At 37.5% G+C, this 22,580-nt stretch overlaps 1 protein-coding gene and 1 long non-coding RNA gene across 14 annotated transcripts in view; one reads left to right on the top strand and one right to left on the bottom strand.

The window, feature by feature from the left end:
- Positions 1 to 21,729, bottom strand: part of LOC131135481 (plakophilin-4-like) — a 73,908-nt gene extending 52,179 nt beyond the window's left edge. For 8 of the 12 annotated variants that reach the window (XM_058081418.1, XM_058081413.1, XM_058081407.1 and 5 more), the window contains exons 1-2: positions 7,678 to 7,825; positions 3,886 to 4,019 (exon numbers count right to left, since the gene is read on the bottom strand). In XM_058081418.1, coding sequence (XP_057937401.1) covers positions 3,886 to 4,019; positions 7,678 to 7,693 — 150 coding nt within the window. In that variant the 5' untranslated portion in view covers positions 7,694 to 7,825. Of the gene's footprint in view, positions 1 to 2,208; positions 3,046 to 3,885; positions 4,020 to 7,677; positions 7,826 to 17,692; positions 18,018 to 21,574 lie in introns of those variants that run through there. The other 4 variants (XM_058081409.1, XM_058081408.1, XM_058081410.1 and 1 more) reach the window with 4 other exon arrangements.
- Positions 7,919 to 15,337, top strand: LOC131135482 (uncharacterized). Of its 2 annotated transcripts, XR_009131601.1 has the most exons (3): positions 7,919 to 8,061; positions 14,632 to 14,850; positions 14,922 to 15,337. It is a non-coding gene; the product is annotated as an uncharacterized LOC131135482 (long non-coding RNA). The 2 variants fall into 2 exon arrangements; XR_009131600.1 differs by having other exon boundaries at positions 14,632 to 15,337.
- Positions 21,730 to 22,580: the final 851 nt, after the last annotated feature.

Consider the following 22,580-nt stretch of genomic DNA (forward strand, 5'->3'; position numbering starts at 1 on the left):
TAGCCGCTCGATTGTAATTAGAGTGCTTATTCACTTACCAATGAGAAAGATTATTGCCCACAGAGAGGAACTACCCTCTCTGGCACACTAATGTGTATTGCCAAAAAAGCTTCCATGGGCTCAATAATTAAGGCTTTAAAACAAGCAATACTGTGTGAATTTGATATTATACTGCAGGTAATCCATGCCATGCTTGGGTACCTAAAGTCCTCCTGGTTTGATTAGTCTAAGCGCTTACGTCAATATTGTGGCACCAGAACAACTGAGAGACTGGGGGCCTGTGCATGTGCACGTCCATGAGGCTCCAACCTGGATTTGTGGTGTAATCAATGTCATTATCCCTCCTGCCAGTTATTAATGATGACTGCCACTTTGCATAATAGATAGATAGATAGACTTTCTTTATTGTCAATGCACAATAAGACAGCAGTGAAATTGCCATTGAAATGTCATTGCCTGGCTCCCGTATAATAATAATAATAATAAATAATAATAATAATAATAATAATAATAATAATAATAATAATAATAATAATAATAATAATAATAATAATAATAATAATAATAATAATAATAATAAAGTGGTAAATAAATAGATGACATCAAATATGAGCAACAATGTACAGCATAAACAATAAATAGCACAAATAATTTAAATAATTTTAAATAAATAATAATTATTATTAATTTAATATTTTAAAATTAATATAATATAATATAATATAATATAATATAAACTGCTGAATGCCAAATAAGCCCCTCAACCTGTCCACACGCACAACCAAAACTTTAATATTGTTATTTATTCTAATTTTTTTAATTATTTGTACAAATTACCGTTTACGCTGTACATTGTTCATATTTGATGTAATCTATTTATTCTCCACATTATTATTTATTATTTATTATTACACGGGAGCCAGGCAACAACATTTCGTTGGCAATTTCACTGCTGTGTTATTGTGCAATGACAATAAAGAAAGTCTATGTCTATAATATAATATAATATAATATAATATAATATAATATAATATAATATAATATAATATAATATAATATAATATAATATAATATAATATAATATAATATAATATAATATAATATAATATAATATAATATAATATAATATAATATAATATAATATAATATAATATAATATAATATAATATAATAGAAATAATGAACAAAATCCAAAATCCAAAGCAGATGTGCCTCTCATTTTACTGAACCAGACCTTAATCAATATTTTACTAAAACATTATGTTCATTATTATCATTAATAATTATAATTATCATTATCAACAATCAACTAACACCCTGGTAGTGTTCTGTTCCGTGTTTTTCTATAAGTACAGTATGCGTTTGAAGGACAGTTCTGTTGGTCTATGGTGATAGGTATTAACAGTTTTAACATAATCTGCAGGAGAACACAGCGAATCTTAATGTAAAAACTGATTTAAGTGTGCCTTACCTAAGTCCTAATAAGCGTGATGTGTCTGGAAATATGAGAGAACACTGAACCGGACCGCTCCTTGCAAGGAATAATGAATGAAAGCAGGAGGTTAACAATTAACTCAAATTTTAGTCTTAGGGAATTTCGGAATTCACCTAGATGGAGGCGTTTCCAGTTTGGACTTTAAACTCTAAAACTCCTTATGTGACCTTACAAACAGGTATAAACTGACCAACAAAGACCTATTGCGCAATATTAGTGCAACACAAGAAACTATGCCATAAAGTGAGCCCAAGCAGCAAAGTAAACAGTCCCTTTAGATATAACATATGAGTTGAAACATTTCCACAATTTGGGTCAGCGCTTGTCATCGAGGCGTGATGGTGGGTCCCTGCAGCCAAAACATTTGTACCGCCACTGTACATCATAGCTGATGAACAAAAAAACAAAAAAAAGGACACCGTTGTAGACAATTCTCTCTGAACTAATGGGCAATTATTTTACCAAGCACTTGCACTGATAAATCAATACATACTAAATCGAATACAAGCCAAACAAGCTATTGCCATGAAATATTAAAGAAGGGAGGAAAACAGAGAAAACAACCTTGCAGGATAAACTTGCTAGGTCTTCTGCCCATGTTTGGGCATCAGGGCAAAGTCTGCATGGGGCAGCCATATCAGTCGCACAGTGTGACAATTCAAAAGTGAGACATAAGAAAAAATAACAAAAACAATAACGTAGTAAACACTTACCAAGCATTCAGACATATGCAGCTCCAGCGTCCTTAACCACAACTACAGCCCAGCAAAGGAGCATGCTTCCTCTGACGGTGGGATCCCTCGAAAATCTCAACAATCAGAGGAAAACCTCAAGCGAGGGGGGGGGGGACTACACCCACTAGGCCGGGATCTAATTTCCTCTTTTGCCCACCCTCTCATTTGCCTGTCCAGCTTTGTTTAATACTGTGGGAGACGATCATTTTACGCTCTACAGGAGGAATCTCCTTGAAGGCAGGTCTCTCTAGCCAGCGGTCAATGAAATAGACAAAGTTCTAGCAGGCTGTTTACTCCGTCCTGTTCTGCTCCGAACCGCTGCTGAAGGTCCTCTGAGGAAGGAAGTGACATCGCAGGTGTTCCCTCCTTCCTTCCTCGTGCAAAGCCCACTTTCTTCAAGGAAGCTTTGTTAATGAATACTAGAGCCTTCAACAGTCATTGTAGGGATAGCAAAATGAATATTACTGACAGTGTGGGATTCCCAGTCATTCATTCATTCATTCATTTTCTACCGCTTTTTCCACATGAGGGTCGCGGGGGTGCTGGAGCCTATCCCAGCTGTCTGATAATGTTCTCCAACAAAAAGCATAAATAGTGGAACCTTGGTATTCATTCATTCATTCATTCATTCATTTTCTATCGCTTATCCTCACGAGGGTTGCGGCTGTCTTTGGGCAAGAGGCGGGGTACACCCTGGACTGGTTGCCAGCCAATCACAGGGCACATATTCACACAACAACCATTCACACTCACATTCATACCTATGGAGAATTTGGAGTCGCCAATTAACCTAAAAATTAGCCCTAAAAATGTCACAAGAAAAGTAAAAAAAAAAAAAAGCAGTTTAGAATTTTTGTTGTCATTTTTGCATCAGTAAGTTTTGAAAAAAATATTTTTTCTAACAAGAAAAAAAAATCACAATTTTCCAAAAATAAATTTGTAATACAGTATTGGGAGAAAAGGGCACTTGAGTAGCATAGAGTTGCAATATTAAAGAACAAATATATATTGTAAAAGTCATAATATCATGAGAAACAAGCAAAAAATAAAATTTTAATTTTTGTAAAAATTGTTCACATTGAATTAGAAAAAGTCTGAATAAAGTAACATTACAAAATGAAAAGTGACTAAGATTATTTAAGAAGAAAAATGAAATATTAAAAAAAAAACAGCAAAAATGGTGGAAAAAGAGTAAAAGCCAGAACTGATACAATGAATACGATTTTTCACCTAAACTACAAAGTTTTTTCTTGAAATGCACATAACTTCTTTTATATATATATATATATATATATATATATATATATATATATATATATATATATATATATTATATACTTATATATTTGCATGTATGTATATCGAAGTAGCCCTTGCATCCCTTGATTTTTCAGTATATGGCCCTCGTTGGAAAAAGTTTGGACACCCCCGGCATAAGCCATCAGTCTACTGTTACACATTCCCTCGTCTTTCCTTTGCCTATTAGAAAATGGCGATAATTACATACAATTATCAGTAAGACATGGATGAAATGGTCAAATGACTCCTTCCTACTGTTTTGCAGATATGTTGAGTGGTGCAATTGAAATGATGTGATGTTCCTTAGTGTAACTTGTAATAATTCTACATCATAATATGAGCTATGTGGTACACTACCTGTTCTTTCACAGACGCCAGGATATTGTTGGCCGTGTTGTTAGGCTCCATGCTGCGGCCAGTCGTCCTGCTACGGGTGGTCAGCAGAAGCCCCTCCTCCATCACTGGGCTCTGCTCAGGAACTGGCATTCCTCCTGGGCACAAAAAAAAACAAAAAAAAACACACACATGATCAGCATTTGTCATCGATCGTGTTCTCTTCGGTACGTATTGTATGCATTGACCTCTGCCTGGTTTGTATTGGCAAAGGAATAAGTGGCTATTGATGGTCACGCGCCACCACGACTGTCAATACACACCCACGCACAGACACGCCATATGGCCCCAAGACCGTCAGTGTTTCTAGTCTGTGACTGTGCGAATCAATGCCATATGGCCTACATATAAACACCACGTAAAACGTTGCTGTCCAGAAAAAAATATGTATTTCCATTGTTGGGTGTTTTATTATTATTAGTTTTATTGAAAAAATACACAATTTTGAGATAGACAAAAGACAAAGAGAAAAAAAGTAAAATGTGCATTAGAAAAAAAAATCTAATGGAAATCATGTAAATCTATAAAAAATATTTTTATAGCTAATTATTATAGTTTCACATGCAGAAAATATAAACCTGACCAATGGCTGCAACTTCCTGAACATCCTGGTGAGATCAAACCTTCTTTATAATATTTCTTCACTCACTGAATGTACTGCAAAAAAAGGTCAGTAAGGATAATTCATAATGCCGCCTCTCGCCCGAACACAGCTGGGATAGGCTCCAGCACCAGTTGCAACCCTCGTGAGGATAAGCGATAGAAAATGAATGAATACCGAGGTTCTACTATGCATGCTTTTTGTTGGAGAACATTAATGACCCGTAAAATATAACGGGAAATATTAATGACTAAAGCAATTCATTGAAAAAAATCACGAGTTTGCAAAAAATAGAATGTCAACAACAGATGGAAAAGCTAAGTGGATACCATATTCTTTGCTCTCTATGCCCTCTGGCTCATAACTGAAATGTAAGTGCAATAGATCTCGTCTCATGGACTTGAACCACATGAAATAAGTCCATCACACACACACCCAGGGCACCTGCGATGACATTCTCACAGAAGCACACAAAAGCAAGTGTTTCTATGGGGAAAACATAGATTTCACAAGGACTTTTACTGCCTGAAAGATTCACCGCTGCTGTCATCTGTAAGCTATTTAGAGAAAAGATTTACAGATATATTCCAAGCTCGGGCTTTTCTGCACATATCTTGGCTAACATGATTTACAAGACAAAACCAGACAGGATGCCAATTTTGTGGTGCCGTGTCAACATCTTCATGTGTAAAGACCAGGGGTCTCAAACTTGCAGACGGCGGGACCGTATTTTGTGGCCCCCTTCATGACATCAACATTTATGTAAGAGTGAACCGCGCCTTTGTTAAATTACTACTCATTACACTTAAACCTCATTTGGACCTCAACACTTGTCTGTCTGTCAGAATGTTGTGTGATAAATTAAACAAGTCGTCATAACTGCAAGATAAGGAGTAGATAGATATATTAAAATTATTTTATTATGATGACTCGGTGACCAATTTTAAATGAACAAACTAAGAATCAAGTTATTTGTAGTCCTAAATGCAATATATATATATATATATATATATATATATATATATATATATATATATATATATATATATATATATATATATATATATATATATATATATATATATATATATATATATATATATATATAAATGTGTTTTTGGTCACTTTTTTGCCTCTTTTATGAAATTATGTTTTTTTTTACTGCAGCATCTGTTACAACATCACATGCAAATCATATGCAAATTAGCTGATGACAACTTCTAGCGACTTCTAGAGGAGGAGTTGTCAACAATGGAACTGTAATACACTGTAATAATACTATATTAAACATATTAAAATTTAATATATATATATATATATATATATATATATATATATATATATATATATAATGTGTTTTGCTCACTTTTTTGCCTCTTTTATGAAATTATGTTTTTTTTTACTGCAGCATCTGTTACAACATCACATGCAAATCATATGCAAATTAGCTGATGACAACTTCTCGCGAATTCTAGAGGAGGAGTTGGCAACAATGGAACTGTAATACACTGTAATACTACTATATTAAATATATTAAAACAATAATAAACACTTTCATACCTTTAAAGGGGACCATATATATATATATATATATATATGTAAAAATCAAATAAAATAAGTGGATAGCCGCATCCCTGCTAGGCAATCGAGTTTTTCAAGTATAGGTGAGGTCCCAACTGTATTGGAGTAAATACTCTATTAGGGAGGCTCACTGTGCCACATTTTTTATTATTATCCCGTTGATCCCCGGCAGCAATATTTTAGTTTCTTAATGCAGGCAAGGGGACAAGCAGCTATTCAAATACCCGACTAAATGAGTCCACTTGGGTGCAGACAGCTCTTATTTTAAAGGCTTAAGGGGTCATATCCTTAACCGTGTACGCGCTTGCCAACTTTAAACAAGCCGGTGCTAACACAGAGATGAGATCATTTAACTCGGGCTGACAGTCAGTTTGTGAGACACGGCCGGGCTGTTTACAGTGAAGACATAAAACATTTTGATCGTATATGGAAAAGGCTGGAAGTCCTGGGTTATTTTGCTGGGAAAAAAAAGGACTCTGGGAGATTCTGACAGTGTTCCAACAGGGCAACATTTCAAGATGTCTGACCCAATTTGAGTCATGTGCCAGGCCTGGCGTTGACACTATACGACTAATGTATGTGTTTCCGCAAAGGATAGTCCACGTCGGCGTCTTAAAATAATTTTCCACTCATTCATAATCTTGCAGAACACCATCCTCATTCCCCGGCACAAGCTTTAATTCCCAGAAAGCAAGCAGGAAACTGTTTCTATTTGACGTGTGACTCCTGCCTGACTCTTGCAGCACTGTGGGGTGAGGGGGGGGGGGGGGGGTCACACAGTGGTAACCAAAAAATGGAAAAGGTTAGTACCACCACAGCTGGAGTAAAACAGCCTATTTCTGTAAAAACAAAAATAGGTGTGCAGAGACCAGATTTTACATTATATATGTATGATTCATTCACACACATGTAGACAAACAACCATTCACACTCACATTCATACCTATGGACAATTTGGAGTCGCCAATTAACCTAGCATGTTTTTTGGAATGTGGGAGGAAACCGGAGTACCCGGAGAAAACCCACGCATGCACGGGGAGAACATGCAAACTCCACACAGAGATGACCTAGGGTGGAATTGAACCCTGGTCCTCCTAGCTGTGAGATGCGCGCTAACCACTCGACCGCCGTGCAGCCATAAAATATGTACATTTAGCTAAGTATTAGGGATTCTCTGAATGATCGGCCGATATCGGTGAAAAAGCACGGTATCGATATGGGCCGATACTTGCTTACACCCTGGACTGGTGGCCAGCCAATCACAGGGCACATACGTATAGACAAACAACCATTCACACTCACATTCATACCTATGGACAATTTGGAGTCACCAATTAACCTAGCATGTTTTTGGAATGTGGGAGGAAACCGGAGAAAACCCACGCATGCACGGGGAGAACATACAAGGGGTGGAATCGAACCCTGGTCCTCCTAGCTGTGACGTCTGTGTACTAACCACTCGACTATATGTATGATTTTTTTTAGATTTTGATAATATGTTCAAATAATAACGTTAGACTCTATACATGCCAGTTGAAGCTAACCTGATTTAAAGCAAAATCGTGATATCCTACCTTCAAAATTCCCCATTTAGTATGATCCAGAATCTACATAGCGCTGTAATGTTACTTCGACGTCCACAACAGCTTTGATAGAAGGAGCTGCCGTCGCGCTCCTAAAAGTACACAACCGACTGGCTCTTCAACATTTCTGTTTTCCTTCAAACGTGAAGACGCAAAACAGCCTCATTGGCCTGCCAGCAGCATCGCAGCGTTGTGTCATCAAGCCCAAGCATGTGGAGAGGCAAGAAGGCAAGAAGGCAAGAAGCTAAGAAGTAGGTGAGAGGCGGAGAAGGAAGCCCAAGTGTGTGAAGTTGTTCAAGGCTATAATTAGGTTAATACCTAAGGACGACATAGTTCCCAATAGTTAAAAGATGACCTCATGTGGAGCTTGTGCAGGTTAGTGTTTATTTTGTGTGTTTTTATTTGTGCCTTGTTGTCAAATTTCTGTTATCCTTGCCTGAGGACAACAGAAGAAATGTAGCAGTTGTGTTAAAATTGTTAAAATATTATCATGTTGGCTACACAGTCATGAGGTCGAGGAGACCTGGGTTCGATTCTCCGCTTGTGTGGAGTTTGCATGTTCTCCCCGTGCATGCGTGGGTTTTCTCCGGGTACTCCGGTTTCCTCCCACATTCCAAAAACATGCTAGGTTAATTGCCAACTGCAAACTATCCATCGCGTGAATGGTTGGCTGGCAACCAGTCCAAAACAGCCCCAGACCATCACACTACCACCACTATATTTTACTCTTATTAAACATTTGTCTCAGGGTATTTCCCCAAAGGTCTTGGGGGTCATGAAGATGTTTTCTGGCAAAATTGAGATGAGCCTTAATGTTTTATGTTTTTGTTCACCAGTGGGTTTGGTCATGGATTTGTGCCATGCAAGCCGTTTTTGCCCACTGTCTTTCTTATGTTGGAGTCATAAACACATGACCTTAACCCTTAGATGCATAAGTGGGTCAAAAATGGTTGTTTTCTTGAAATATCTTCGTAATGAAAAATTGTTATCATTTCATATTCCAGGTATTCCTCAAAAAACATGTTTTTGATATCATGCCATTCACATTTTTAACTTACTTTTATGCAACACACAATGGATCCTCATATTTTCTATTGTTGTAAGGAGTCATTTTCTTTTTCAAAGATGGAAAAAAGTGAAAAATTAAGATGTTTCTAACATTTTTTCCTACAATTTTTCCTAGCGGATTTTTTGATCCACATATTACCTAATATGTAAATGTGTTTGGTAATCTGAAACATTGTGTGACGAACTCAGGAAGGGGGCACTAATGGATATCTTAATATGAATTTGGAGTGTAGCTGTTTTATAACAAATCAAACATACTATAAAAATACGTTGTGGAGTGATTTGTCATTCAAAGCCAAGCTGTAATCCTGAAGTCACTCAAGAACCAAATGACTTAAAAGTGACCCCACCCTGACTCAACACAACACGTGGTCCACTCAACTGACCTCAGACACTCCTTGGAATTTTTTTACACAACTCTCTTTGACTGAATCGAAAGTGCTTTGAATGAAATGATCCAGGAAGAAAAAGGACTTGCACTTCAAGCAATGACTAACCCCCATAGTATGTGTAGTTCAAAAAAGTAATACAAAGTCATTTCAGTATATTAAATATTTTAGACAAGTATTCATCAGTCCTCTTCATCCCTCTGAAATCAAACCTGAGCCTCGTGTCACCTTCCCCAGAGGAGCACTGCGGTAGAATGTCTAATATTAGCCACCACACATACAAACATGAAACCAGGTTACTGAGGGAAATCAAGTTAAATCAAGAAAGCGGAAAACACATTTAGAGGATGCTAAGCAACAAATTAAATGGTGCATAAATGCAGCTGGTTCGTAATCACTGTTGTCATAGCCAGCCTTTATTTTTGTGTATTTGTGACGCGTCAATGTGAGACATCATCTGCTTTCTTCAATAGCACATTCTATATAGCAAAATAATGCGGTTTCTATGATAGTGGGAATTCTTAAGGGATTACCTGTAAGGACACACCAACAGTATAAGTTGTGTTCAGTAATGCTCATTTGTTTGAGTGACGTTTACACAGCAGTGTGTAAAAATTAAGACACCCCATGCAAACCCGTATTTGATAACTTTTCTACTCCAGACCCATTGCACTTGGGATGGGTATTGTTTTCATTTTATCTAATACCAGTACCAAATCGGTACTTTTTAAACTACGACGGTACCAAAACAGTGCCTGAATCGGTAGTTTCAAAAAGGAAAGCACGGGTCACTGTCCTAAAAGGGGTGTAACTAAATACAAACATACTGCAAACATGTTGAATAAACTGGGGAAACAATGTGGAATATTGTAGTCAGGCACAATCTGACGTCAATTTCATCAAGTTTATGCATTGCTATTTTGTGACATGAAGAACTCAATGATACAAAACGATGCAAATTTGATTTCAGCTAGCGATTTCCACACCTCGGTTGGCACCAAAGAATTTTGCTGCATGTACTTTGACCAAACTCAGACTCAGACTGAACCAGCGTAGTCCACACACAATGCAACTAAAATGGAATCGTGGAAAAATAAATGCAAATTAGCTGACCTCTGCTTTGTCACACACCTAGAGTATATTTCCGCATTACTTCTCAGTCATAATGAGAAATATAGTACTCCCATGACCGGAGTTAAGATAAGCGGCATAGAAAACGAATGCAAATCCAAAGACTAAAACGTACCACTTCCACACTGAATGAGAGGAGAATGAGAGGTGATGTAATTTAATGTCCTGTCTCCTAAATGGAACATTATCGATGCCTACTGGCTTAGCATACTTTCAATATTTGTTTGACTAATAATAGACTGCCCGACTCTCGCCCGAAGACAGCTGGGATAGGCTCCAGCACCCCAGCGACCCTCATGAGGATAAGCGGTAGAAAATGAATGAATGAATGAATGCTATTATTTTGACTTGAAATTTCTCACACATGTCAATGCCCTCTACAAAGCATGCACTTTAATCCAGTACACATCCTCAGGATACTGAACACATGTCTGAAAAAAATCTGAGATCAATGTTCAATCGACAATGTTGGAAAAACATGGCTGCCATCAACTAGATTGCAGTGCAGGAGCTTGGGGTGGGCTTTATTTTCTAAATACAACAGACTTGATGTAGCATCAGTCAACTGCAGGCTAAGTTGTCTTTGAGGCACCCCGGGACACCCACATTAACAACAAAAGACAAGGCATGTTTACCATCCACGCATGTGAGCCTGAATTTAAATGAAAGAGATGCACATGCTGATTGCACTGATTTTGCTCAACTAAAAAGGGGTGAGAAAATGCAGCTTGTAAATATACAGCACGCCGTATCTTTGCCATCCTCTGTGAAAAGAATACTCAGTGATTGTTAATCATGTCTTCTGTAAGCTAGGCTTTTCAGACATTGTAAGCCATCAGAGATAATATGCAGTGATTTCCAAGCATTAGTTTAACGTGGATGAGATTGAAAAGCTGTGATACATACGAGTTCTGTTCCTATACTTTTGGTTTCATTTGGATCTTGTACCCAAATATATTACCATATAATAATATATTGTAAACATATAATAATAATAATAATATATATTATATTATTATTATATTAATATTATTAAAACATTATATTATATTATTATATAATATATAGTATTACATTATATTAATATTATTAAAATATTATATTACATTATTATATAATATATAGTATTACATTATAATAATATAGTAATATATTATAAATATAGAATAAAATAAAAATAAAATAATTATTTTACCATGTAGTAATATATTGTAAATATATAATAATAATAATATATATTATATTATTATATTATTAAAATATTATATTATTATATAATATATATTATTACATTATAGTAATATAATAATATTTTATAAATATAAAATAAAAATAAAATAATTATTATATTTAAAAATGGAGAGGCATTATGTTTCAATAAGTTAACCAAAATATTCAGCTGTTGTGTCAAAAATTCCATACTTGTATATACTGAGACAAATTGATTGATTCCAGGAACAGATTTCCTAAAAACCGGATAGTCAGCTTGCTGTCATGTGGCAGTTCCTGCCATTCGTATCTGTGAGGCACTAACGACGTGCAAACAGAATGCTATTGTCTTATTGGGCACACTGGATTATTGTTGATAGTCGCTTGCACAATATCAGTATCTAAAAACACCAAGTCACATTACAATCACTGCTCTAAATCCTAATTAGTATGAGCCCCTGTGGCCACACACATGACCTGATTAATTTTTCTTAATTAACCACAAACCGCTAGCAGGAGGCCCAGTCTTAAGAGCGCAGAGAGTAAACAGTTAGAATCCTGTCTTAACATTCAATAAACAAAAATACACAACACAGCACTGCCTTCTTTGCTCTTTGGTAAAAGTTTGTGAGATGGGTTCGGCATTTATTCAACAAACAGAGTGAAAATAACTTATCATATTTAATATCAGACGTATTAACCATTCACACTCGCATTCATACCTGTGGACAAGTTTTTGGAATGTGGGAGGAAACCGGAGTACCCGGAGAAAACCCATGCATGCACGGGGAGAACATGCAAACTCCACACAGAGATGGCTGAGAGTGGAATTGAACCCGAGTCCCCTCGCTGTGAGGTAACCTGCGCGCTAACCACACAACCGCCGTGCAACCCTACAATAAGAGTTCATTCATTCATTTTCTACCACTTAACCTCACGAGGGTCGCGGAGAATGCTGGAGCCTATCCCAGCTGCCTTCGGGAAAGAGGCAGGGTATACCTTGGACTGGTGGCCAGCCAACAACAACTCCACACAGAGATGGCCGAGGGTGGAATTGAACCTTGGTCCCCTAGCTGTGAGGTCTACATGCTAACTACTCGACCTTATTTATTTTAGTTTTATTTAATTTTCTTATGCAGCTACAGTATTTTTACACTTACATGATAGTTAACAATGTTAAAATACAAAGTAAATGAGTTCAAGAGTCTCAAATAAGTCATCCATAACAAGTGTTATGAAGGTGTCAGTTTGACTTTGGAACGGACTGATCGAATTTCCAGTATTTCCTCTGGGAAAACCTTTTCCGAAATAAAGGCTGCTGGGATGTTCACCAGCGTCCAGACATTATTTGTATTCGAGGACTGTGTTGATGTTGCAGTGTATTAGATTTAGAAAATGGAAGGAAAGCATTGAGCCTTGTTTGACATGATAGCTCTGGGCTAATGTAAGGAACCAGGGAGTATATACGCTAGCCTGGGTTATACTACATATTATATTACAACGCTACACATTCCCGGTTCTATGACAGTGGAAAAATATCTCTAAGAATCCTGCATAATTGGTGAAACACTTAAAGTTAAAGTGACTTTTTAGTGCTCTCAAATTAAAATACTTTGCTTTTTACAGACAATCCCATAAGCAAGCATAAGAATGTCTCCTTGTCAGAGCATAAACAAGGTGCAAAACTGTCACTGCTGTGCATCCTTAGGCTGAACACGCCACCATAGTGCCTCATTATGCAAGGAATAAGAACATATAGAATATGTGCTTGTATATAACAGTGGGAGTGTCGAGTGGGTATGTTTTGGTTTTGTTCCACAGCGTCACCTCTTCTTTCTGTGCAGACAGACTAATGGCAAATGTAAATGCCCTCATATTAATTCATGATATTTGCAAATAAAGAGAAAATACAGCCTTTAACAGGCACACAGAGTGATTAGTCACACCTTTTCCGAACACTTTTTCAATAATGATGCGGCGGGGCAAACCAGCTCTCTCTCACACACACGTTACCAACACTAATGCACTTTGACAGACGACCAAAACCATCCTTACTGGATGTAAATCCTTTAAATAGAATCCGAATTTGAGCTACAGTGATGCACTTCATCCTGTCTCATGTCATTAGACGAGTCAATTTAACACCCTAATGCTTTCCTGGATACTGATAATCTGTGTGTGGGGAGAGGTGGGGGGGGCATTTGGAGAGGAAATGACATAAAACCAGGTCATCGAAAATAGAAGAGCAAGTAAATGATGAGATTGAACAACAGCATAATTAAGCGCAGTAAGGTACTAGGGATGCAGCGGGCCAGGTAACATGTGGTACTGTCCGTACATCCTCATCCATCCATCCAACATCAGATTCAATGTTTTGTAGTGAGTAAATAGTAAATACTCTAAATAGCTCAGGAAGGGATCAGTAAGTGTAATTGTTTTTATACTCCCAAGACGTGAAATGTCTTTTTTTGTGTGTTGGTGTCATAGAAAGGTATTGTAATAACATAAAATATCAGTAGTATACAGTTATGCAGTCATTTATAACACACTCTTTTTTTTATTTTTTTTCCATAAAAATGTATTAATTGATTCACTAAAGTCTATTATCTTCATAGCATGAAATAAAACTAAATAAAACTAATAAAACACACTCTTGTATTTTTTCCATTAAAGTCTATTAATTGATTCACTAAAGTCTATTATCTTCATAGCAATAGAAATAAAACTAAATAAAACTAAAATAAATAAGGTCGAGTACTTAGCGTGCAGACCTCACAGCTAGGACACCAGGGTTCAATTCCACCCTCGGCCATGTCTGTGTGGAGTTTGCATGTTCTCCCCGTGCATGCGTGGATTTTCTCCGGGTACTCCGGTTTCCCAGTACCAGGGTTCAATTCCACCCTCGGCCATCTCTGTGTGGAGTGCATGCGTGGGTTTTCTCCGGGTACTCCGGTTTCCTACCCCCTTTTCCAAAAACATGCTAGGTTAATTAGCGACTCCAAATTGTCCATAGGTATGAATGTGAGTGTGAATGGTTGTTTGCCAGCTCTCGCCCAAAGACAGCTGGGATAGACTCCAGCACCCCCTCATGAGAAAAAAGCAGTAGAAAATGAATGAATGTGTTGTCATGTCAATCTAATGTGCCCAGAAACATCAGAATGAGAAGTGCTGCAAATCACGCAGCCAGGTCAAAAGATGTTGGCCACGACAAGGAAAACCAGCGATTACAGAGAGAAAACGGGCCTCTACAGCAAAATGAAGACTACGCACTCAATCGATGTAGCTCCTGGGGGGAATACATGTCCAACATCAGTGCATAACATGACCCGAAAACCTGGTCCTTGCTTGAACAATGAAACTTTTGCAGGTCTGCTGCAGTATTGTACGTATATATAGGATTTCATGTGAGGCACTGTCCTAATAACTTTTTTCTCCCAGGAGTCCTGTAGACTTGTTGTGTGCAAATATCACATTCATCAAACCCACGCCGAGATATCACTGCGAATCTTTTCTCATATCCAATGCATGTTCATCTCCACAGCCAAAAAAGATGAGCTCCCTTTTGTGTTGTGTGATAAATGATTTACCAGCATTTCCGCCACAACAGGAAATTGTATATGATGTGTGATTACCTTGGGAATGAGCGCATCCAAGCAAAAAAATACAAAGGTTTGGTGTTGTAGAAGACAAGAGAGGGCATTTGAGGTCTCTCTGTGGATTGGCATGGGAAGCAAGATCGCCATGGCAGACGGCCTTTTTCCCCGGATAGGGTTGCTAACTGTACTTATTATACGTGTGTGGTTGCCTTCAGGCTACAACTTTGTCAGTTTTTGAATAAAAAAGAAAAGCTTTGATCTGACTTCACAGTGGTTCCAATGTTACTGATTTTATATTAAACAGCTTTTTAAATGTCACATGAACTGTATTTATCCATGCTCAATCACAAGGTAAGTCTGTATCCGCCATTTTTTAAATGTCTCGACATTTATAAACAGGCAAAACTTAAACTTCTTGGCAAACTGGAATTCAACTTAAACATATATTGCAAGTAAAGACATAATTCTGACGTTTTCACCAACTACCTTTCCTTGTTATTAAATTGGTATTTTGCAGATTTGTACATTGTTAAAGACATTTTGTAAGCAACTTTAAGAACTCAATTAATAAAAAAAACAAAGAACTCAATTAATATTCTGGCAAAAATGCAACTGCCACTTATAAATTATTATCCTGTATTTAAGCAATGAGCAATAAATTAGGCAAATGCTGCTGTTGCATTTGCCTAACAATGGAAAACGTGACTAATGGCTGCCGAAATGTCAACTGAATTCCTTCACTTCCCAATGAAAACTCTCAGACGTTCCCCATCAGAAGACATGAGCGCGAGCTAATGAGGCGTTCTGTGCTTTCATCCACACCGAACTCTGTCCCTGTCCACAGAACCTGACAGCACAGACTTACTGCATCAACACAGCACACGTTGGAAATACAACAAATGTCCATATCTTACATTGCGTTGTGTCGTTTTTGTAACACATGATTGATTATTTGTACTTAGTTCACTATTGAGTTTATTCCCTATACGTCTCAAAGAAGCAAAGTCCCTGTAAATGTGCATTTAAGCGTGACAAGGCAAACCTTGATTGACATCCTGTTGCCGTGCAGGCTTGCAGCTCTTACAAACGCCTCCTTTTAATTTCTCTCCCCAACGGGGTCCATACGGAGTTCACATTTCAAAATTCCAGACTTTTCCCTATCCAATTAATCAACACAGATTCTGCTTTTCCATTTACTTTTATAATTAAAAAATGTTAATATCCTGTGCCTCTCAAATGTGAATAAAATTCCTTAGTCATCCATGAAAGCAGATCAATTATCTTTGTGTTAAAGACAAAACTAAATATTCACACAAACAGTGATGGATATTTTGGCCTCTTTTTTGATGTGTATGTTTGATTCATGTTGATTCAGTCTGTTTAGGTCCTAACCGATTAATCAAAACAAGCCTAAGATTAATCAACTTGGAAAATAATCAGTACTTTCAGCCCAAGTATCATGTAAATCAATTATAAAATGATTTTTGCTTTCGTTTCACCATATCATTTCCAGGAGACTGTACCTATAGTTAATGTTGACATATAATATAGCTGACAGTTACTATGGTACCTATTATGTCATTGTATGGTCATATCACTTCGTACTTCGGTACGTGACAAAAAATAAATAAATAAAAATAATTTAAAGAATAATTTAAAAAATACAAATAATTTCAAAATAATAAATAAAAATTAATAAAAATTAATAAAATTATTTTTTTTTAATTAAAAAAACTTCCTACTCCTTTTGGACATGTGGAACTGTGAACTGATTATGTGAAGCACTCAATTGTAATCTGATGCATGTTCAAATGAAATAAAACCATTACCATTACCATTTTAAAGCCATTTACCACTTCTAGTTCTAATTCTAGTCCAGTTAAGGTTTTAGCATCTTTGTGTATTTTTGTTATATTTTATAACTATTATATTTTTTATTACCATTACCAATGCAAAGCTCATACACAGAACTGGAGAAGGCTGGCCATTCAATTTGTCAACCTTCCCAAAAGGATGCCCCCCCCCCCCCCCCCGTGTGTCCTCACAGTAAAATCTTAGCTGCCCTATCGAGCGCCTTACAAAAACTCTTGGAAACGTTTCATCTGCATCAGATCATTTGTAGTCAGATTATACAGATAAGACTCATTCGTAGTCGTAGTAGTAGTAGTAGTAGTAGTAGTAGTAGTAAACGTGTGCCATGTTGAACAAACCACAGTGTAAAAGCACTATCCCAGTCACTGCTAATGCCCACAAAGCAGAAACTCACGAGGGGCTGTCTTTCAGACTCAGCATGTCAGGCCCATGGAGGCCTGTTTTACCGGACAAAAATCTATTGTGTACCTAATCTCTCAAAGCGCTGACGTGCTTTCTCTTCTAGTATTATCTTAGCTGTCCAGCACCCAACGAAAGCATGAAATCTGGTCCTTTTTTCAAATATATTTACATACCCAGTTCGACGAACAGGAGCCAAAAAATGTTAAGCCTGATTCAAATAAGCGACTGTTAGTATTCTTATAGCTTTTGCATTCCAACCAAATCCATTCCAATACATGCAGCTTTTTATTCCACTCCATTCCAAAATGACTCAACATGGCTTGGAAAGTAAATCCTCACCTCACCAATACATGTGGTTTGTCCTCTGAGATGACTGAAGAAAAAGACTCCCCTTCGGAGCACAAATGTGCAAATGTGCACATTGGCTGACTGGCATCGGTATGAACTGTTATTATCAACCCAAAGTCAAGCCCACTCGGCTGTGGCCTTCCTTCCTTCCATCCCAAGCCAAAACAAACAAAAGTACATGGAGTGACTATCTTGAGCTTTTCACTCCAAACAGATCTGTACCATTAAGGAAAAACACACCGCATGGAATAGCAAGAAAAATACATTAAGGGTCAGTGAGTAAACAAAACACATCAATCTGATTGATGGCCACTCAGAAGTGTTAACTTTTTGAGAACATGATTGATTATTTGAAGTATACACAAGCAACAAAAGTAAAAAAAAAAAAGGTGGATTTTAAGTCATTCAGAATGAGGGCAAAGGCTGGAAATACTTTCCCCTTCACTAAAAAAAAATGGTGGGACTGAAAACAACTTTTGATCCCAGTGAAAAAAAAGTAAATCTGACATGAAACACAGGGGTGAGGGCTTAAACCTTGATGTCGGGCCAGAATTAGGCAGTGAAGACCTGCCAGCTAAAGCGTGCTTAACTGCGCTGTCGCTTCCCATTAAAAGGACTGACTGGGTCAAACAATCACTATGTGTTTGAATATGAGGTGCCTGTGCCTTAAAAGTGTTGGGGAAAAGGGTTTATGACAAAACAGATACATGTATCAGTCAATATGTGGCCCCACAAATACACCGGTTAACAAGAACCAACAAATGCTCAGCAATTGTGAAACTGTAAACATGCACTTCAATGTAACATTGGAAGAATGTTCAAAATAAACTACATGAGGCGATGTCAGAAGACACACACGTGTGTGTGTATTCTGCAAAGCTGAAGCAACATAAACGTTTGGGTGCGAAAATTTTAATTTACAATGAACACAGGAGTCGTTCGGAAGCTGAAGCTGGACTGAAATGCTGTGGAAATACGCTTAAAATGCAGAATGAAAGTAAAAGTTTTTACTCATTTGCCACAATTGGGGTAGAAGTAGTCAAAAGTCAGCTGGGATAGGCCCCAGCATACCCCCGCAATCCTAGTGAAGATAAGTGGCATAGTAGATGGATAGATGGATGGGATGGCTGGCTGGCTGGAGGAGCTGTAGGGAATGTCAAGTCTCCCACCATGTTTTGCGGCATTGCTCTTTAAATATTATATTTTTAATGTTGTGTATTAGGTTTTTTGTCATTCATGTACATATATTTAGCTTTTTTTTTTCTTTTTTACTACAAAACCATTAAACCTACTCCCAAAGAAGGACCAGCCTCATCCACAATCCAATCCCTAATGATACATATTAGAGCTGCCTCCACTGCTGCTGTGTTTTTATTTTTGAGTTTGCAAAAGTAAATGCTCAGCGTCCTTCCTGCATGCATTTACCATTTACGTTTATGTATTTATATGGATTTTAAAGAGTTTATTGCATGTAAAACTATAATTGTAAATTGTTTTAATTGTTAACGTTATTGGGTGTCGGATGAATTCGATTTGCAGTATTTCTTGTGAGAAGAATTGATTCGGTTAGTAGCGTAAGTTTAAGCTAGAGTCGGACCTCATGGAACCGATTAATGAGGTTCCAGTGTACACATTACTCATAGTAGAAAGACTGGAGTGACCGGACTTGAAAAGTAAATAAAAGTGGCGAGCAAGAGGATGAGTGTACCGAAGGAGCAGTGTGTGAAGATGTAGACACTGAGGATGTTCCTAACATAAGCTGCTATGTGCCGGCCCCATGTTGACCAGATAGGTGCTGTGCGTTGTTACTGTTGTTCCTTGTTATAAAAGTGTATTGATTTCTCCTATAATGCAAAATTGACTTTTTCATGATGTTATTACAGAACTATATGTCCCTCAAGTCTGTTTTATCACCGCCAAATGCAAAATGCAAAGCAATCAAACGTCTCAAGAAGGTCACAAAATAAATACTAATGTGATGTTACACTATTATATTTCATACAAGTGAATGTGTAGGTCACACTTTTCCAGGTCATGTGATTGTTGTTAGAACGCAAAACGTGACAAAGTACAGTATTTCCACTTAATGGCCGTGCTGGGCCTCCACTTTCTCTCAGAATAACAGATAATTTTAGCGGTTTTGAAACCGTGGTGCTTTCATGCCGTGGTATGCCTTGAAACCCGTAACCCGCCCATGCCTAATGACATCGGTTACGTTACATTCCAAGTGCAGTTATAGTGTAAGTGTCAAATGTAGATAGTGCTTCTTGGAGTCCTACACAATGTCAGAGATGAGCACTGACAAACACTCATTAACTTTAAATCTACAGCTATAAAACTTAAACTATATTAGGAAAGCAGGAAGTGAACAAATGTAACAGTTACTGATTGTAAAAGTACCAGATGGAGGGGTAGGATTTAATAAGCTTTGCTTCTTCCTACTCCTTTTGGACATGTGTAACTGTGAACTGATTATGTGATGCATTCAATTGTAATCTGATGCATGTTCAAATGAAATTAAACCATTACCATTACCATTACAGTCACACAAAATGACCTGTTCCTAGATTCTCAGTCTAAATCCCCCAAATCGAGGTTAGATTTTGGACAACACGCTGACTTGGGACATGGACTTTGCACCTGGAACGCTCTCCTTATTTTAATTAACTTCTTTTTAACAGTTGTATGACAGGTAATCATGTTAAAAAGCTACATCCTGATTCCATGATGACACCAAACCAATACCCCAAAAAGGACGTGTGTTTGACCTCTAACGTTTCACTCTGTTCAACTCTTCTAGATATCCCTGCCAAGTTTCTTTTCTCACACACAGTGTAAGCTAAAACTAGTCAAAAACAACAACCGCTCTGTTGTTCCAAACCGGCAGCAATGAAGCCATCCTCACAAACAGAATGCAGGCTGCAGCAATGGGAATCACGAGAACTGGAACCTGGAGATCACCGGATTCCGTCTATGTGCATGCACTTTCACTGCTCACTAATATCGGTGTGTTCTCAGGGGATTGAATCGAGCTGACTTCATCGGTTCATGTTCAAGACGAGGATGGATGAATGAGAATATTCACAGAAATAAAATCAGTCTGCTTCAGGTGAGGCACACACTTACAGATGGAGAGATAAATTACATTCTATTATCTACTTGGGTGTATGCTCAAGGTAAGGGGGGTGGCGTGGACATGTCTGAATAAGTTTATTTTGGTAGCAAAGGCTGATAAGCTATCCGACAGCCTGAGGGGGGGAATAAGGGTGAGTCTCCAGTATGTTGTTCTAAAGCCAGTCACTGTCAAGAAAAGCACCTTTATCAAATTACAATATAGAATGAAATGCATTCAATAATCTGCACTGTGTGACAGTCAATGAATGTGTTGGTAATTTGGGAAATTTTTTTCCAGGATTGCAAATCTCTCTCTCACCATGCATTCCAGAGATTCCCCTACTGTAGACTCACCTGCCCTCCTCCCCTTTTCCCTTTACTTCCTGGCAACATGCGTTAAAATGCAAACTAAATAGTGAGTTGGTCGGCGTCAGGAAAAGTAACACAGCAGCAGTTTTAAGGCGGACAGGGTCTGGGATAGCCATCTTTGCATCCTCAGTGTGCATGGCAGCAAGCAAGTGAAGGTCTCCTGAAGGTGTTTACGAAGATAATGTGGTCATATGTTAAAGATTAATTGAGTATTTCCTCCTCATGCTCCTAAAAAGGTTCTCCAGTACTATACATCTATTTAAAAGAATAACCACTTCCAGAATATCTAAAGACTTTTCGCAGTTCATACTATTCTGCGGTGATGCTTTCACGTCTCCGGACTTTGCAAACTCTACAATGACTACAGTAAAAAAAAACATGTTCATTTACCTTACAATGGGGAGTGTTGTTCGGGGTTGCGGCTCGCGTCTACATTTGAGAGCGAAACTTCATCGTCGTTTTAGTCCCATGCGGGTGCGAGAGTTGAACTCGCCTCCATAGCCGAGCAAAGAGAAGACGACCCCTCCGCAAGCTCCTTGCTTCCCAGCAGCAGTCCCAAACGCTGTGAAGCTGCATGACGTCAAGGGGAGGGGCGAGGAAACCAGTAAAGCACTTATGATTGGTTGAAATGACGGTGAGAGGCGTTCCCAGAGGCGTTGGTGCTGTTGAATGGGCCAATGAGAAATGCTGACGTCAGTTTCCCTGGTTACAGTTTTTGTCAACTGATACACTCCCGAAGAGTACGAAGATGAAAAATTGGGGTAACACACCTATTTTCTCACATGATATCCACATTAAGCGTGCTTTGTTGTAATTTAATATACTGTTGTGCCTTTACTGTTTGCTAGCCACATATGCTAACCAAACTTTGGATCGCATGAAGAGATAGCGATCATAGCTTTCGTTTATAATATGCCACATGTGATTTCTGATTTTGTTTAAACTGTTATGTGATTTAATAAGTATGCTTTATAACCAACATTTATTTTTACAATGTAATCATCTAAGTTTCATATCAAATATTAAGATATGCAGTGATAGTCATATGTTCTGGTTGATTTTTAAATAACTCTTGAAGTAAATAAAGGTAAATACATGTTTATTATTGTTGTTTAAGTTTGGAGTGGCAAAGAAATGCACTGGGTCATTCTAAGAGGTGGCAAAATATTATAAATGTTATTTTATTATGAGCCAAAAGGCTCATTCTACAAGTCCCCTACAATCAGAATTTTGCATACTCATAAAAACGCATGCAAATAGTAGTTGTGTACTCATTTCCGCAATTTAAACAAAAAGTTAACACTATCTTGACACAAAAGTGAGATTTAAGGCCAGACTTAGGTCTTGTACTGCATTTGTATTTTAACAACACGAAAAGTTATATGTTTTATGACCA

This window comes from Doryrhamphus excisus, chromosome 9 (assembly GCF_030265055.1).
Source record: "Doryrhamphus excisus isolate RoL2022-K1 chromosome 9, RoL_Dexc_1.0, whole genome shotgun sequence".
Lineage (NCBI taxonomy): Eukaryota > Metazoa > Chordata > Actinopteri > Syngnathiformes > Syngnathidae > Doryrhamphus > Doryrhamphus excisus.